The sequence below is a fragment of the Phytophthora infestans genome, genomic scaffold (genome assembly GCF_000142945.1).
Source record: "Phytophthora infestans T30-4 supercont1.13 genomic scaffold, whole genome shotgun sequence".
Taxonomy (NCBI): domain Eukaryota; phylum Oomycota; class Peronosporomycetes; order Peronosporales; family Peronosporaceae; genus Phytophthora; species Phytophthora infestans.
The window spans coordinates 2942447-2961262 of record NW_003303746.1 but is presented as its reverse complement, the minus strand read 5'-3'; the positions used below and the strand labels follow the sequence as shown (position 1 = coordinate 2961262).

The following is an 18816-nucleotide window of genomic DNA, read 5'->3' as shown; positions in this document are numbered from 1 at the left end:
CTTTCGAGGCGCCAAAACAGCTCGTAGCGCAACGCAATAGAAAAAGACAACTTTGTCGCCCCGAGAACTACAAGAGGTGAGAAAGCTTGTGATTCTGGACAGCAACGAGGCTTTTTAACATGCTTTGTTTTAGGGACTCCGATAAAGCAATGTAATATTGCTGCAGTAATGATGGCTGCGCATACCTGGGTGATAGCAAGATTCTAGTGCTGTACTTCGAAGGACTTAAGTAAAACTAAGCTCTTCGGGTTGATCGTGACTGCTGGCAAACAAGGGCTACGACACGAACAGGACATGGAAATTGAGTGAAGATTCAAATAAAACTATGAAGTCGTTAGTCTAACTAAGTGGCGTCAATGTAACGTCACCAAACAAAAAAAGTTTAAACAATGTGACCAGTGCATCCACAAGCGTTCATTCGCACTGTATCAACTACTGGAGTCTGCGTATTAACGGGGCTATGACTCGTTGTATTTGCAGTATCGGCAAGAATACATAATATCGCTGGGCAATTAAGGAAAATGTGATTTTCAACTCGAAATAGAGTTTTACTACATGTATGTAAGAGCTCTGCTTGGTTTGCTCTTTCCTGCAAAAAAAAATGTGCAAGTTTGCCTGTATGAAGTGCAAGCTTACGTCAATTTTAGATAAACCGTCTGTAGAACAATATTCACCTTGAATCAAAATAATTTTTATTCCTATGAATTATTGTGTTCGTAGTACTTTAAAAATCGTAAGAGCATATCACAGCACGCGAAGAACACGTAGTAAGCTCCCATGCCTCAAATACTGACCGTATTGCCAGCGTCAGTTTCACCACCCTGCTCTAATGCAACAAAGCCATTCCACAGTTAGTTGACGTAGCCGCTTACATGATGATCTTCAAAGAATAAGCGGCGAGTACGTACTTGTTGGAGCTGGTGGCGCAGACACAACATAGGCGCGCTGGGATGAGGTGACGTTATTCTGGACTTGAGATACCGGTAGCATTACATGCTGAACTTGAGAGACTGCAGTAGCACCACCTAAACTTCCTGGTGCAACCACCACAGAGGCCGGCATCATAGACTGTTGCTGAGCCGTGCATAACGGCAATGATGCCCCAATCTGTAGCGGAACTAGCATGTAGATCATTTGGGAAGACTGCACCAAAGGAGAATTGTGGCACAGGCAAGGCGAATGTTCACGATGCGTCGAAACCTCCCCGCCTAGGGCAGAACCTGCATTCTCGTCTTCACGGATTGATTGCCCTGATGATTTTTCCTTAACACCTTCGACAGCACGTGGTCGCTGAGCGTTGCTCACCGCAGGTACATCCAGCTCGACATGCTCCACAACTACGTTATCACGGCTTGTGCTTGAACAGGAATCTTCAATCGAAGCCGTAGATGCAGGAGCTGATCCCTTTTTTTGGTGCTCAAAGACGTAGAACTCTGGATCTTCCGTTTTTTTATTGCCGTAGTTTTCTTTTTTGTTTCCTTCTTGCCATCGTTCTTCTTTCTGGTTGTGAGCCCCTAGCGTGGACCTTCTTCGGCATTTGGCACAGCTAAGATCTTGACAGCATAACATAGCGTGAGTGCTGTCGTATCAGGACGTTCACCGCACCAGCAGTACACACTTACCTCCTCTGTAGCGACGCAACTGGCAGCAACAAGGTCCTGTCAACTGTAGCTTTTCAAAATGAAAAAAAATTGTTGTTGTGCTTCAACCTATGTATTTGCATATGATGCTTGGGGGGCGGTGCCCAAAAGTTTTTTTATAATAAATTTTTCGGTATTGGCCCCTTAGCAACCGTGGCGACCAATCGCCGTGAGGATGCTGCCATACTAGTTTTAAAAATACTACGTGCCTTATCATCAGGCACGTACAGGCTGATGAGGCACAAATTGATGTGGCAGCTTTATCGTGGTGAGTATCACTAAGGAGGATATGAAAATCGAAAGTTACCAAAGCATGTTCTTTTTTCGTAGAGTGTAGATCATTTTTCGTCAGTTTTGAGAAACAGCGTTTTTTAATCTTTTTAAAAAGATTTTAGAAATCCGATGTTTTTGCACAGCAATTAATCTTGAAAATGACCACTCTTCATTCTAGTAGTATTAAGTTAAATTTTAAGAAAGTATATTACGATTGCGAGAAAACGTTCTGTCAAAGTCAGTAGCTGGCGTTTTTATCAAAAACAAATATATTTGTCCGCTGTGTTTAGGTTGACACAAATTATTGCAAAACTGATCACAATGGGGATTGCTAGTTACGCCTAAAAGAGCGAGGAAAGGGAGCGGGGGGGGGTAACTTTCAGTTTTAATGCATTGTTTCCATCTAAATTGAAGGTTACTCAAGCGCTAATCACTGTTTTTTTACGTCTTCGTCTGGCTCGTGCGGAGGCACAAAGGAGGAAGACACTCTGCTCGTCAAAAGGTTGTAGTTCAGCAACTGCATAACTTTGCGTAATTCGGGTATGCTAAACGTTATGGGAAGCTCTCTTGCGACCCGTTAGCTCGATCGCTGACCGTGTCAAGCTCACTCTCTTCTTCAACCTTCTCTTCAGCCAGCATAGCGTCAAATGCTGAGCTTTAGCGAAGATAGCAGCTCCGGGAGGTTTGAGTGTTGAAATCTCTGGCTGTCGGGCATGCGAGATCGACCACTAGATTCTGGCAATCTCCCAAACTTGGAGCTCGGGTCCTTTGCCAAATACCCATCGATAGTGGCTGCTGCTTCTTAGATTCTTGGCGTAGTAGCACTATGTGGTGTAGTAGAACACGCAAATAGTGGATTCTTCACACAAACCACAACAATTTGCCGAGTTAGGTCGGCGCTTGTATGACCTGCGCAGAGGATGATCCCCTCGCGGTTCGGTCCAGCCGGGACAGACGAGTGGCTCGCTTCCACTGAGTTTCGAATAATTAAGTCAGAGCACTTCCGAGGTTCTGCCGAGCTCAACTCGACTGAGCTCGTTCACAAAACCCTGTACCCTCCACCAAAGGATGAACGACGGCGCGGGAGCACTTTTACAGATCACCGAGCGTAGAGGTTGCTCAGTTAGAAGTGTTACGACACGCGAGCTATCCGACGTACCGGCTGGCTGAGTTTGCGGGACTTTCTTTCGCGCGTAGCAAGACTTTGTCCTACCCGGACTAGCCTAATCTCTTAGCGCTACCAGTCAATACCCTACAAGCTATGCCTTCTGGGTACAAACGGTAGGCATAATCCAGCCCTATGCAGGAACTTACCAGAAGAGTGTACACGTGTCTTGGACTAGAAAATTTTTGCTCTGCTATCTTCTGGGAGCCCTTTTGCCCCCCCCTTTTTTTAATCCTATGCTTCCTTTACAAATATCGAGTGAAATGTAGTCGTTTCGGATCTCTGCCGACCCTTCCGCTGACCGTTGAGCTCAGCGGCCATCCGGATAACAGCATCCGGACAGATCGCTGAGTACTTACCGTGACCCTTTGTTTCTAAGCTCTGGTATGCCAGACCGAGCCGATTCTAGGTCTAAAGTAGGTTGACGTATGGCCGAATCTGGAAATCCCTTTACCACAACTGCGCCGGTTATGATACGAACCGATCATTTGGTTCTGCCACCGTTGGTTCATTTTTGGTACGTTCGCCGGCTCCGTTGTTGCTCACATGGCAGCTCCTCACGCTCATCGTCTGTTTCTCCAGCACAACTCACGGCGCCACTCTTCTCCACCGACCCCCCCCCCCCCCGTCGAGGCGAAGGCGCGTCCGCTGAGTCGATTCCTCGGTCTTTTGGTACTCGTGGGGTCAGCGCCCGGCACGATGCCGGGTTGGTCGACCTGACAACTTCCCATGCGTCTGACGCGGAGTCGGCGGAGTCCTCTCGCGCGCGCCTTCCTGGTCCGCCGAGCTTGCCGGGTGACACAACTTCGGATGACAGCGATCAGTCGAGCCCAGCTGCCCCAGTGAGTCTTGACGCCCTCGCGGTACTGGTCACTCAGCAAGGGTACGAACACCGGGAAGAATTGGCCTTCTTGGTGAGGCTCATGGAGTACGGGCTCACTCGCCCCGTGGAGCCTTCTGATCCTGCAGAACGGCGAGTGGTCCTGCACGCTTCTACAGCCGAGGAACTGCGGAAAATTTTGAGTGGTCACTACGCTGCTCTTAATTACGCCCAGGTCATCGGTGACCTCAGCGCTGACCTTCAGGCCGCCAGAGTCGAGAATCACACGTTAACTCGACGGCTAGACACCCTCGCCCTTGACAACGTTGACTTGTCAGCTCAGCAATCGTCGCCAAGGCTGCGGGTGTCTCGGCTGGAGGTTGTTACCACGCAATCTGCTAATCACCTCACCTCACTACGAAAAGCCGTAGCTCTGAGTGAAGCAACCCTCGCTCGGGCCGTCGCACCTGAGCAAGGCAAGGTCGAAACTGCGTTAAGTCAAGCCTGGTCCACCATCAGCAAGTCTTGGATCGAGACGCTGAGATCGTGACTCTCCTCTAGACCATCCCCGAGACGGATGCGGCGTATATGACACTTTAGGGCATTGCTGCTAAATATTTCGAGCAGCTGCAAGAATCAGTGCATCTTTACAGCTCGACCGGCGATCGAACGTTGAGGCATGCTCAGTTGGCGATCGCTGGTCAGCGGGCAGTGATATTACGGCAAAAACGAGTCGACCGGCGAAACGGTACTCTTCCGATGCATGACCCTCACGTGGCTGCCGCTGTTGACGCTGAATTGGACGTTTCTGGCCTCGATTTTATCTCAATGCCCAGATGTGCCGCACTTTATAGTCTCGCTTTCCTGAAGTTTTCGACATCGCTGCTCGCGAGTCCCGCCAGCTAGTGCTGGTGATCTATCCTCGTCGGGATGCCCCAGCGATGCTTCCGGTTTCTGCTGCTGGGCCGGCTTTTGCTCCCAGTGTTCAGTCACTCAGTTCAGCGCCTTCAGGGCTTCCGACTTTTTCTGTGACTTCTTCGGTGAACTCGGCATGCAGCTCTTGCGAGTCCAGCGACGGATGTGATCAGCCCACGACGACTCTCGCTCAGCTTCGTCGGCTTCCATTGGCCGACTTGACACCTACGCAACGGCTTCGGCGTTACGCGAGCCCGAAGTCTCCCATTGCCGCTGGTCCTCGTCACCGTTCGCCGGTGCCGCCCCCACCTTAGCCGTACGCTTGTCCACTTCCAAGGGAGGAAAAACATGACGCCGTCAGTACTCAAGTCCACCTCAAGAGACCGTGTCCGACGGAAAGAGATTTTGCTCCGCTGTCTCGACGCCGGACTCGGCTGAAGAAGGTTCGTCGTCTTCAGTTGAGTTCTCCTGCACAACCAGCTGTCTCCACTCGTTCCGAAGGTGAGGCTGAAGCTTCGAGTGAGGCTGAGTACGAGTTTGTCATGCCTATGCCTGCCGACGACACGGTTCTTGCGTCTGGTTCGCCGACCGCAGGGCCTCTGCCTTATGGCAATCTGTCGACGTTGTCAGTCACGGCCACTCATCCATTGTTGATGGCTTCTTCCAACGTCCCAGCTTCACTACCACTGCGCTCTGGTCTATCTTCTTCCGGATCTGCACTGCTCGCGGTGTCCCGAGCGCCGAGTCCAACTTCAGGTGGATTGGCCGCTCGACATGTCACGGTTGAGAGGGCTCTTACGCATGTCTCGAAGTCTCCCAGTTCAGCCGGGTTGGCGCTCCTTGAAGCGTCACGTCAATGGGAGCTGCGGACAATCGGTTGTCGTCGAGCTCTCGGTCACTCCACGTCTCGGCTGAGGTCGCTCCGTCTCAAGGTATTAGTGTATCCATCACATCGACTGACCTTGTGACTTCGGCTACGAGTGTTGTTAGATCGTCTCTTCCTGTGGGCTCGGCTTCGCTGACGTCATCTTCTGGGCACCCCATCCAGAGATCTGCTGCGTCCGCCCGTACTGTGACCGCCCAGCTGCTCGAGGACCTTAACGCTTCTGACGACGAGGTCTTAGGGACTGGCGATGGTTCTGAACAGTCCGCCGTCTCGGCGAGTTTCGCAGCTAAGTCGCCCTCGGATCCCATTTCCCTGTCGGAGAGCTCGACGGGTAGCCCTTCAGGTTCTGACTTGGCGGAAGCGGGTGTCAATCCTTCTACCAAGAAGAGAAGCCTTCATGCGGAAGTCTTCGGCTCCGACGATGAGATGAGTGATGAATCTTCGCTGCCGAGTTATCGCCATACTTCGCGACATTCATCTATTGGTTCTGATGACGGAGCTGTACCTTTCACCCCAGCGTCTGTTTCGGGGAAACACCAGCACCGCAAGTGTCATGCCTTGTCGAGTCCTACTGGTCGCCAGTCATAGAAGTCCAAGAAACATCACAAGAAGCACAAGAAGTACCACAAGAAGCACCGACACTACAAGCATCGACAGTCCGTGCCAACACCCGACGTGGCTTTGGCTCAATATTCGTTGGATGCTTCTTCGCCGAGTGCGGCCCCGGTGGTATCCGCTCCGTCTCGGCCGAGTTCGACTGTGTCGCGCCTCACACGACTAGTTCCAGCTACTCTACCACGCGCTCTCACTTTTCCATTGGCGACGTTGCGGATTCAGGCTTCGCAAGCGTTTTCCGAGGATTCACGTTTGAACCTTCACATGGCCCAACTCCGCGAAGTGCCGTTTATGCATTTCGGCTCCACACGTTGTTGGAACACGATATTGGACACATTGAACGGTGGGGTTCAGCTAGAACTCGTCGGTGGTAAGAGTCGTGTACCGCCTACACCGTGCTCTCTTGAGGGAATTCGAGTTTTCATGGCTGTCTTCGATCCGAGTCACCATTGTCAGCGTCTTTGTCCGATGCTTCCCGAGCTTCCCTTCTTCTTTTCCCCTTCGGTTCTGAAGGATGCTCGGCGGTGCCTGGCTTCGCAGACTCGACCTCGTACATCGATACAGGTTCTCCGAGATATGTGGGTGAAACTTCGTGGCGGCAGTTCTTTAGACTCGGCGGAGCAATCTGTCCCTACGGATGATCAAGTGACTCATTTTTTGTCGCCCTCTTCGAGCGTCGCCACTGGATCGTCGAGTCAAGCGTGCTGATGGGTCTCCACCTTGACCTGAATCCGATAGCAACGACTGCTCAGCTCGTAAATGTGTACGAGCTTTGGCTGGTGTACAAACTCGAGCGCAAGCGCCGTGGTGACACGCTACGGTCATTGGTTGTAGCTGTCTACGACCATCTCTACTCGGCGGTCACGTAGAAGCTCGGCGGCCAGCCTGCTCCTCTTGTGGATGCTGAGGTATATCTTGATCCGTCCGTTCCTCACTATTCTCCGGTCAGCCTCTCGTGGGTACCGGCCAGCAGTGATTGGATTCAGTGTGCGCACGACGTGGATCTAGCCGAGCCCTGGCAAGCTTGGCGGCTGACGGACCCAGCTGTTCACCCGTACAATACGTGTTTCCGTGCTCGGAACGTGGACTTCTTGGTTTTCGCTCCGCGCGCTATGGTCCCCAGGTTATTGATGATGCCACTTCGACTTGGCTGAGCAAGCGCCTCCACAATTCGCCCTCGTATTGTCTGAACCATCGTCTTCACTGACCTTTCTTGCTGACCGCTGGCTTGTGGTCGGCAACTCAGCGTAGTCCTTGATCTAGACTGCCTCTTCTTGGAAGACTTCCCTCATGAACCTTGGATTTGGTCATGTCGTATCAGCGACGGAGCTCCGAACCGCATGAAGACGCATTCTTCAAACACCTTGGCCACTTCGAGTGCCCCGGTGTCGTTCATAGCTTTAGCAATACCGAACTGCGTGAAGTGGCCCTGGAACAGCAGCAACGCAGTATTGTCCCGCTGAGTTCGAGGTTGGGGAATCTCGAAATCCATTAACACGGCCTGGAATGGACGGTCTGACACCACATTTCTAGGCGAGTAACCTCTCAGTTGTGGCTTGCTCTTACTAGTACTGCAGTCTTCGTAGGCCCTAACATGTATCACCCCATCGGCGTAAAGACCGATCCAGGAATAGTCGCCCTTGACTCTGTGATACGTTCTGACGATACCTTGATGACCTCCTTAGATCGACTTATAACAGTTGGGTAGTATCTAGTCGATAATAGCTGATGAGATCACCAATCTTGGTTCGAATGCAAGTCACCTTAGAGTCAAAGGCCCATGCTTGTGTTGGCGACTTGGGGTGTCCGGCATACCGTGTTCTGAGGACAAGTCATCTTTTTTGGTACAGTGCACCAATCTTGCAAAGCAAATCGCTCTCTTAGCCCAGAATGTGCGCTGTCACTTGAAAAGTGAACATGAAAAGTGAGCGAATGCTAAAACAAAATAAACTTTGAGCTCACAAAGTTCACCTACAGATTTTGCCAAAATTTGGCCGGAATTGACAAAACCAGTATTATCGTAAGAATACATTTAAGTTGATTTTTGCTATAAAAACTTGAGACGTAGCCATGATGGCGTAATCAATTTTTACAGTAGCCATCTCTTCCTCTCCATTCATCGATCACCATGACGCTGCCGGACGAAGCCGCTTCGAGTCGCTTCTTTTGCGAGGAGCTGGAGGAAGACCTAACGTCCCAGATCCTAGAGCAGACGCCGCTTGAGTCTTCTCCTGATCAGCCACTCTCCGCCGCTGCGCAACAAACCGTAGACCTCATTACGAGCAACGTTGTGGGCCGTCAGACACTGTTCGAGTCTCCGTTCGGATCCCGCGCCTTGTGTTACGCCGACTATACGGCCAGTAGCAAGCCGCTGCAATGCGTCGAGGACTACTTGAATCGAGAAGTCATGCCTCTGTACGGCAACACGCATACCACCACGTCCATCACAGGCCTTCAGACCACATGCTTCCGTCACGAAGCGCGGCAGATCGTAGCGCAGGCCGTCAACGCCAAGATCACAGGCCGTGGCGCCGAAGACTGCGTGCTCTTCACAGGCCAAGGCAGCACCAGCGCCGTCAATAAGCTCGTGCAGGCTCTGGGTCTGCAGCAATTCAGTGTCAATGTCGCCCCGGATCAAAGACCCGTCGTCTTTGTCGGTCCCTTCGAACACCACTCGAATCTGCTGCCGTGGCGTGAGAGTGCGGCCGAGATCGTGACGATCCCGGAGAATGAGCACGGACAGATGGACCTGGAGGCTCTAGAGACGCAGTTGCAGACGTACGCAGCACGTCCGCTCAAGATCGGAGCTTTCTCGGCCGCATCCAACTTGACGGGCGTAATAACAGACGTGGACGCCGTGTCTGCACTCTTGCACCAGCATGGGGCTCTAGCCTGCTGGGACTACGCGACGTGCGCGCCATACGTCAACATTGACATGAACCCGGTCGTGACGGACGAGACGCGCCGGCCGTTCGTCTACAAGGACGCCGTGTTCATCTCTGGCCACAAGTTCATCGGCGGTCCGGGATCTCCTGGCGTGCTGATTGTCAAGAAGCGTCTGCTTACGAACGCCGTGCCGACAACTCCAGGCGGTGGCACAGTGTTCTTCGTCACGGAGAATGACCACCGCTATCTGTCAAACCGGGCAGAGCGTGAAGAAGGCGGCACGCCGGATATTCTAGGCAGTATCCGTCTGGGTCTTGCAATTGAACTCAAACAGCGTGTCGGAGCGAAGAACATTATGACGCTAGAGCGACGCAATGTGCGGCGTGTACGTGAATCTCTGCAGAAGAACACGAACATCGTGTTGCTCGGACGTCAAGACAGCGACGTGGAGCAGATCCCCGTATTCTCGTTCCTCGTGCGCTTCGGTGACCGCTTCCTGCACTACAACTTCGTCTGTGCATTACTGAACGACCTCTTTGGAATCCAGACGCGCGGCGGCTGTCAATGTGCTGGGCCCTACGCCACTCGACTGCTGGGTCTGGCACGTCGCGATGTACTGGCTTTGGAAAATGCTCTGATAGACAAGAAGGAGATGCTGCGTCCTGGATTTACGCGTATGAGCTTCCCGTACTTTATGAGCGCAGGAGAACTCGAGTACGTGCTGGCCGCGGTGAACTTTGTGGCTACCGACGGCTGGAAGTTCCTACCGCAGTACAAGTTTAACCACAAGAGCGGCGTGTGGAAGCACTGGACATGCTTCACCAAGTTCCCGGACCGCAAGTGGATCTCGCACTTCGCCACGGCGTTGGAGGACAAGACTCGGTCGACGAGTCTCGCGCACGACGAGGAAACGCTCGCTACGCATCGAGCTGAGAACTTGGCCGAAGCACGTCGACTCGCGGGTGACGTGACTGCAAAGACTGCTCCTTCTCAGGTAGTGGCGGCGTCGGCGGCGCAGATGTTAGAGCAGACGGATGATGAAGCTCTGCGATGGTTCGTCTACCCTTCGGAGGCTGTGGAAGCTTTGAAGAAGGGGGAGAAGCCTGCCATGACGGAAGTTATCCGTGGTCCGTACCAGCCTGCACGGTATCTCACGGGTGAACTGAAAGATCAGTGGAAGGACGTGACGACGTCTAGCGCTGCTCCTGTATGTGGACTCACGACGTGCTGCCCCGTTCCAGGTAGCAACGACACGCAGACGAATGCTCGCGAGACTGGAGGCAAATACCCGCTCCGCTCAACGAATGGCACCGATGTCGTTGAGACATCAGCTTCTAGCAGCTGCAACACTGCTGCTCTTTGTGGGGTGCGTACACCTCCGACGTGCTTGACTACCACGACGGCATCAAGTGTACAGGAGACGACGAGTGCTATCACTGAGAAAACGACCAAGACCAAGCTGTTCCCTACGCCACCAAAGAAACTGTTGCGCTGGGTGGGGCAGGCGCTGATGCAGTGGGATATGATCCAAGAAGGCGATCGGCTGCTGCTGGGTGTGTCCGGCGGCAAGGACTCGTTGAGTCTGCTGCATGTGCTACTGCGTTTCCAGAAACGCGCGCCCGTCCGCTTCGAACTCGCCTGCGCCACGGTGGACCCCCAGACGCCGTCGTTCGACCCGAGTCCTCTAAAGGAATACATGCGCGCTCTGGGGGTCGAGTATCACTACCTGTCGGAGAATATCATTGAGCGCGCGACGTGCGAGCTGAACGGAGACTCGTTGTGCAGCTACTGTTCGCGTATGAAGCGTGGCGTGTTGTACTCTTGCTGTCGCAAATATGGCTTCAACAAGCTGGTGCTGGCGCAACATCTTGATGATCTGGCCGAGAGTTTCTTCATGTCAGCGATGCACAACGGACAGCTGCGCACGATGAAGGCCAAGTACTGGAATGACCAACGCGACGTGGAAGTGCTGCGTCCTCTGGCCTATGTGCGTGAGATTGAGCTCAAGAAATTTGCATACGACTCGCGTCTTCCCGTGATTAATGAGAACTGTCCCGCCTGCTTCGAAGAGCCCAAGGAACGGCACCGTGTCAAGAAGATGCTGGCGCAGGAGGAGAGTCTGTATCCAGACATGTACAACAGTCTACGTCGTGCTCTGCTGCCACTGATGGACGATGCGAGTTACGCTCCTCTGGAGGCTGTACGAGCTCGGGTGGAGCAGGCCAAGCAGGAACGTAAGCGAGCTCCGTCTAGCAAGAGCAAAGACCAGAACAAAGCAGTGACAGCAAAGGCGAACGGCGCAACGGCGTCTTCGGGTACCGGTAACTCTTGCACAGAAGAAGAGATTGTTGCAAGTGGCGCTGAAGCTCGTGCAACGCCCTAGAGCCCGCTGGTTGCACATGACAAACAGGTAGCGAAACCCTTCAATAGAGACATGTACATGAACTGTTGCTTTTGTTGGAACCTGGTACGTCCAGTTACTTGATATTTTTTTCCTTTCTGATCAATCAAGCGAAAGTAAGTATTTTACCCTGTCATGTTCGGCTCGGGTGTGTTGCCATTGCTCGAATGGCGAAGGTGACGTAACGTTATTTAGCACTCGAAGCACCAACAGTTTCAAAGTTCAGAATCAAAGTCGTGAGTTCGAATTGCAGAGTGTTGCTCGTTCACCTGTCAATTGTCCTTCTGTGGATTTTGTTGCAGCTGAGGAGCTTCCAGACATGCCTGCTGACGTGAGGCACCAAGTCTCCTACGATTTTAAAACGGAGTATTTTTAATAAATCGTCACATCGAGATTTTCCTGTCCGAACGGCTCTTTTCCTCATCTTGCGCGGGTATGGTTTACAACGCTTCCCGATAGCGTAGATGCACGTAGCGTCTAGGACAGCGCCATGCCTCCATGAGCACAGGCATCTTTGCAACTCAATGCCGATGCCAAGTTCAGTGTGCGGAAAAATTCGTCCTTGCTGTCCGAAATGTGCGCAAAAGGGCCATAGTCACGCTGAGGACGAGGTCTAGGGCAACAAGACAGCAACCTGGCCTCTCTGCCATGCAACTCAATACAAAATCCCTATCTCGCACACGTCCTGCAACAATCCCCCCATCATTCTCAAACAACCTTCCGACTCGAGCGGCGTAGCGTAGAATGGAGGAGGCAGCCGAGATCTCCCGCCCCATGGTGGGCACCATGAGCGGCGCGCCTGTGTCCGGCTCCACCTTCCGCAACAGCGAGTACATCCATGACGCTATGGAAACCTCGCGTCTCACCGAGTCTGGCGGACGTGAGAGCGTCATGTACGGCCCCGGCGGCCAGCGTCAGACCGAGATGAAGCTCTTGGCGGTCGAGCCCGACCTTGGCGCAGCGCCCGAGCGTACGCAGGACTATAAGGGCCGCATCCGTACATGGCCCGGTCTACTCTTGCTTGTGGCCATCGTGGCCGCCGCTGTAGCTCTCATCACTATCAACGCCATCGACGTACAGGACCAGTCGAATATCAACGCCCAGCGATACGAGAACGCGTCGCAATCTCGCCGTAAGATCAAAGACGGACTTGCTGACGACAGCGTGATCGTCTCAGACGACGGACAAGTAGGCAACCCCAAGAAATACCCCGATATGGGCTGTGAATTGCCCGACTACCAGAGCAAAAAGGGTCAAATCTACGCTGTAGCCAAGAACGGAACCGAAGTGGCCGTGGGGATCAAGGGACTCAACTGGTTCGGCATGGAAACCGGTCTCGCTCTTCCGTTCGGACTCTGGGAAAACATGGACAACGGTACTTCAGTGTACGAAGTGGCAGCCTTCCTGGCACGTAACAAATTCAACAGCGTGCGTCTGCCGGTGTGCATCAAAAACATTCTCAAAGACGTCGCACCGGACAAATCGTTGATCAACTTGAACACCAACCGCGCCATCAACATCACGACGTACGTGACGACCATCCAGACGATTGTCGAAGCTCTAGGCTACCGTCACATCACAGTCATGATCAGTCTCCACACTCTGGACCCCAAAAAGTCCGGTGGAGCCTGGTTCAGTGAAGATCTGGGCGTATCCGAGGACGATTTCCTCGATGCCGTCGACATTTTGACCAAGAATTTGTGCAAATCGCGCTACTGGAACATCCTCGGACTGGATCTCAAGAACGAGCCGCACGAGTGTACGTGGGGTGGGAAGGATCCGGATTGGCAGAAGGGAGCGACTCTTATTGGTAACCGTATGCTGGAGGGTTGCCCTAATTGGCTGGCATTCGTCGAAGGGATCGCGTCCAAGGGCACCATCACTCTGAATGGGGAAGAGAACACGTACTTCGATTGGTGGGGCGGTGGTCTGGCGGATGCTGGAGACGATCCGGTCACGTTTGACGTTGAGAACAAGCTCGTGTGGGCTCCTCACTACTACAATACGGGTGTGAGTCCCGCCTGGTATCTCTACGCTTCCGGTACCCAGAACGCCGAAGGTGCCCGTGAAGATTACGTCGAACTGGACGACGACACGCTGCGTAACAACGTTGAGAAAACGATGGACAAGATGTTTGGCTACTTGATGACCGCTGACCCGAACTCGGCGATGGTCATGGGAGAATTCGCTGGACTATACGGCAAAGACGCCCACCCGATGAAGACCACTAAACGTACATCCGATTTCACAATCGAGGTGATGGTCAAGGCAGGTTACGCCGGAGGTTACATGTGGTCTCTCAATCCGGAGAGTGCGTATCAGTACAACCCAGCTGATACATTCGGCCAGTTCACGGAGGGTCTGCTGGAAGACGACTGGCTCACACCCAACAAGGTCTTTGTGGAAGGTATGGCTGCTCTGGACGACATCAAGGACCTCAAAATGTTCCCGTGCTTTCCAGTGGAAGTGGAGAGTGACGCTGGCTCCGAGTAACTTCGTTTCTCTATTTTTCTTTTTTTGATCCCCAAGAAAATGTATAATTTTTTGTCTCCAGAGATTTTTTGTAACTTCTTGCACTCTATTCGCAACTGAGACTGTCAATACTTCGGCGTCCGTTTTGTCATTGCGACGCTAACTACCCCACTTCGTCCAGAATTATCACGAGCAACCGTCCAATCCAAGGCCAATCTTGGGTTGCTCCGCGATGAGACCGCCCAACGTAATTAACGATTCATTCTCGAATTTGAACTGCCACAAGTAGCGCCAGTACTTTTTCCTCGCCCAACGGCTAGAAATTCTGCATCATGGAGGTTAGCGTGGTTCGACCCATGCCGAGATCGAGTAGCACGACCCCTGCAGCCACGGATTCCACAGATCCTCCAAGTAATACGTTCCGGAACTCCGAGTACACGAGTGGCCGAGCCAGTACGTACATCGACCAAGGTCCTGGCTCGGAGTCCGGTCGAGATACCATGAGCCTACGTCAGACTGAAATGAAGCTCATGGCCTTGGAACCAAGTGACACGTCAACGCCAGAACGGGTGCAAGACTACAAAGGCCGGATCCGGGTACGCTAACAGTTTGAAGAGTGCTTACCGTAGTGAAAGTACTAACTGAAGTGGCTTGTGACAGACATGGCGAGGAATCATTCTATTGTTTCTGATCGTCGGTGGAGCGGCTGCTATCATCACGGCGTGTGCTTTAAGTGAGAACGACAGCGCTGCTACTAGACAATCTCGTTATGAGAATAAAACGGAAGAACGTCGCAGGATCAATGACGGTCTCACCGACGACGACGTAATCATCTCAGACGACGGACAAGTCGGCAACCCCAAGAAGTACCCCGATATGGGCTGCGAGCTTCCAGATTACCAGAGTAAAAATGGACAGATCTTTGCTGTGTCCAAGAACGGAACTGAAGTGCCCGTGGGTATCAAAGGTGTCAACTGGTTCGGCATGGAAACGGGTCTCGCCATCCCTTTCGGACTCTGGGAAAACATGGACAACGGTACTTCGGTATACGAGGTCGCTGCCTTCTTGGCACGCAACAAGTTCAACAGTGTGCGTCTGCCTGTCTGTATTAAGAACATCCTCAAGAACACAGCTCCTCAGAAATCCCTCATCAATGTCAACACGAACCGTGCGATCAACATCACAACGTACATTACCACCCTTCAGACCATTATCCAAGCTCTCGGATACCGCAAGATCACGGTTATGATCAGTCTCCACACCTTGGACATCAAGAAGTCGGGAGGTGCGTGGTACAGTGACGAACTCGATGTGACTGAGGAGCAGTTTTTGAAGGCCGTCGACATCCTCACTAAGAACTTGTGCACTTCCAAATACTGGAATATCCTCGGACTTGATCTCAAGAACGAACCACACGAGTGTTCGTGGGGTGGTGCGGCTCCGGATTGGCAGAAGGGATCTACTCTCATTGGCAACCGCATGCTCAAGGGCTGTCCAAATTGGATGGCATTCGTCGAAGGGATCGCTGGCTCGGGCACTGTGACGGTTGGTGACAGAACCGACACATACTATGACTGGTGGGGCGGTGGTCTTCAAAACGCAGGGAAGAATCCTGTTGAGTTAACTGCAGAGAATAAGTTGGTGTGGGCCCCTCACTACTACAACACGGGTGTCTTCCCTGCCTGGTATCTCTATGAATCGACTGGCGATAAGGATGAGTCTGGGGCATTTAAAACATACTCGGAGCTGGGCGACACCACCCTGCGAAGGAATGTCGAGATAACTATGGATAAAATGTTCGGCTACTTGCTTGGAGTTGATACCAACTCGGCGATGGTCATGGGAGAATTTGCTGGTCTGTACGCTAAGGACAAGCACCCGAAGAAAACGACCAAACGTACTACCGACTTTACAATCGACGTGATGATCCAGGCGGGATACGCAGGTGGCTACATGTGGTCACTCAACCCGGAGAGTGCATACCAGTTCAACCCGGCTGACACGTTTGGCCATTTCACGGAGGGTCTCCTGGAAGACGACTGGCTCACACCTAACAAGGTGTTCATGGAGGGAATGGCCGCACTGGACGATGTTAAGGATCTCAAGATGTTTCCGTGCTTCCCTCAGAAGAAGGCGTCGTCGTAGAGGTCTTACAAATACACGTATTAATCCAAGTTGATGATTTGATTTTCTTTTGAATCTGTCATCATAGAGTTTTCACACGCATAGATATTTATCTTTCAAGTATGGAAAGCAGCACGATTGATTATATCCTATTATACCGAAAGACGACTTACAGTACTGCACCCCGTTTTCGCGGATGTGGACCATATAGGATTTACAAATAATCAGATTTTAGCTGACAAAAAATTGCATATTTGATAATAGGATCATCACATCCTGAAATTTATCAAAAGTCCGAGGGCGCGAAAACGGGGTGCAGTACTGTACCTCGCTGTTACGATCACAGAACAGCACACCACTATTTTAATCACGCACCAAGACTCCCAAAACAAAATAATGAAAACATTTGGTATGCAGAATTATCATTAATGTAATGGACAAGTTTAGGTCTTATTTGCTGTCTAGTTCGCGAATTCATTTTACCAAAGCAACTTGACAGTCTGCGTCTGTGTCAACTAAAATGAAGAATCGTTTCGTGTCGACACTACTCCACACAGGATGCCAGCACTTCAGCCTGGTAATGCACGGTAGTTCCCAACGCCGCATCTACTCCTCTTCCTCCTCCTCCGAGTCAGAGCCCTCGACTTCCTGAGGGAAACACGGGAACATTCGAAGATTCTCCATCGCGTCCAAGGCCGCGATACCGTCGACAAACACCTTGTTAGGTGTAAGCCAGTCGTCTTCCAGGAGACCCTCCGTGAAGTGGCCGTACGTGTCGCCTGGATTAAATTGGTATGCACTTTCAGGATTCAATGACCACATGTAGGCTCCGGCATATTTCGCCTTGAGCATGACCTCCATAGTGAAGTCCGTTGTGCGTTTAGTGGTGAGCATCGGGTGAACATCCTTAGCGTACAACCCGGCAAACTCGCCCATGACCATGGCCACGTTAGGGTCGCGCTCAATCAAGTACCCGAACATCGCATCCATACTCTTCTCGACATTGTTTCTAAGCGTTTCATCGTCCAGTTCCACATAGCCGTTCAATGCACCCTCCTCCCCCTGTGTACCAGAGGCGTACAGGTACCATGCTGGACTTACACCAGTATTGTAGTAATGTGGCGACCACACGAGCTTATTCTCGACGTCGAAGGTGATAGGGAAGTCCCCGGCGTTCTCCATGCCTCCACCCCACCAATCGAAGTACACTCTGTTTTCCCCATTAAGAGTGATCTTGCCCGATCCGGCAATACCTTCCACGAATGCCATCCAGTTCGGACAGTCCTCCAGCATGCGGTTACCGATCAACGTGGCTCCTTTCTGCCAGTCGGGGTCCTCACCGCCCCAAGAACATTCATGAGGTTCATTCTTGAGATCTAGTCCGAGGATGTTCCAGTATTTGGAAATACACAAATTTTTGGTCAAAATGTCGATAGCAGACAGGAATTCGTCCTCGGTGACCCCCAGCTCGTCACTGAACCAGGCTCCACCGGACTTTTTGGTGTCCAGAGTGTGCAGACTGATCATGACCGTGATGTGACGGTAGCCCAGCGCCTCGACGATCGATTGGACGGTCGTGATGTAGGACGTGATGTTGACGGCGCGGTTCGTGTTCAAATTGATCAGAGACTTTTCCGGAGCCACGTCGTTGAGGATGTTCTTGACGCACAAAGGTAGTCGGACACTGTTGAAGTTATTACGGGCCAGGAAGGCTGCAACCTCGTACACTGAAGTACCGTTGTCCATGTTTTCCCAGAGTCCGAAGGGGATGGCGAGACCGGTTTCCATGCCGAACCAGTTGACACCTTTGATACTCACAGGCACTTCGGTACCGTTCTTGGAGACAGCCACGATCTGGCCGTTCTTACTTTGATAGTCTGGCAGTTCACAGCCCATGTCAGGGTATTTCTTGGGGTTCCCGACCTGCCCGTCGTCCGAGATGAGGACTTGGTCGTCCTCTTTGCCGTCCTTGATCTTGCGTTTATAGGCCTGCTCTTGCTCGTAGTTATCTTGGTTCACGTGGATCATATCGCTCGTCTCTTTGGCCTGCAGGACGATGACCGTCACCGCGCCACTGACGATGAGTAGCAGTAAGAGGAGCCCAGGCCACGTCCGGATACGGCCCTTGTAATCCTTCGTGGTCTCAGGCGGCAGGTCGTCAAAATCTGTAGCCTTGATCTTCATCTCCGTCTGGCGGTGGCCACCCAAGCTCACACTCCCTTCAGTCAGACGCGCGCCCTGAGAAGAGTCGAGGTGGCCACTGAAGTTCCCATTCGAGTATTCGCTGGAGCGACTAAAGCTCGCAGTGGCCTGGCGATCGTCCGCCGCGGCTGGCACCGGTCGCGACACCTCCATCGATTATGCGAGGGATAGTCTGCTGTTCGAAGCTCGGCGCAGAATCAAGAATGAGGAAGCAGGTGCCACCGCGGACTCTTGGGTCGAAAGGATATCAGGTCTGAACCCAATGCCGTGAAACCACTGCCAGAGAGATAGCCTGTCCTTTGCGGCCTGTGGCCTAGTAGTACTAGGCTAGTAGTGCGCCAAGTATCCATTGCACTGAGATTCGCAGCCGACACAGAACGGGTGCATCTTAGGCCATCGTACGATTCGTAATGGCGT

The 18816-nt window shown here is 52.3% G+C and overlaps 3 protein-coding genes across 3 annotated transcripts; 2 read left to right on the top strand and 1 right to left on the bottom strand.

Annotated features, from left to right (window-relative positions):
* Positions 1-12345: 12345 nt before the first annotated feature.
* PITG_08613 (cell 5A endo-1,4-betaglucanase, putative) lies at positions 12346-14094 on the top strand (the record flags this gene model as incomplete). The annotated part of the gene is made up of 1 exon (XM_002903928.1): positions 12346-14094. The coding sequence occupies one exon, from the start codon at positions 12346-12348 to the stop codon at positions 14092-14094; it is 1749 nt and encodes a 582-aa protein (XP_002903974.1).
* A 335-nt stretch (positions 14095-14429) lies between these two features.
* On the top strand, positions 14430-16218 carry PITG_08612 (cell 5A endo-1,4-betaglucanase, putative; the record flags this gene model as incomplete). Its single annotated transcript, XM_002903927.1, has 2 exons — positions 14430-14669; positions 14734-16218. The coding sequence occupies 2 exons, from the start codon at positions 14430-14432 to the stop codon at positions 16216-16218; spliced, it is 1725 nt and encodes a 574-aa protein (XP_002903973.1).
* Positions 16219-16803: 585 nt separating this feature from the next.
* On the bottom strand, positions 16804-18552 carry PITG_08611 (cell 5A endo-1,4-betaglucanase, putative; the record flags this gene model as incomplete). The annotated part of the gene is made up of 1 exon (XM_002903926.1): positions 16804-18552. One exon carries the CDS (start codon positions 18550-18552, stop codon positions 16804-16806), a length of 1749 nt encoding a protein of 582 aa, XP_002903972.1.
* Positions 18553-18816: the final 264 nt, after the last annotated feature.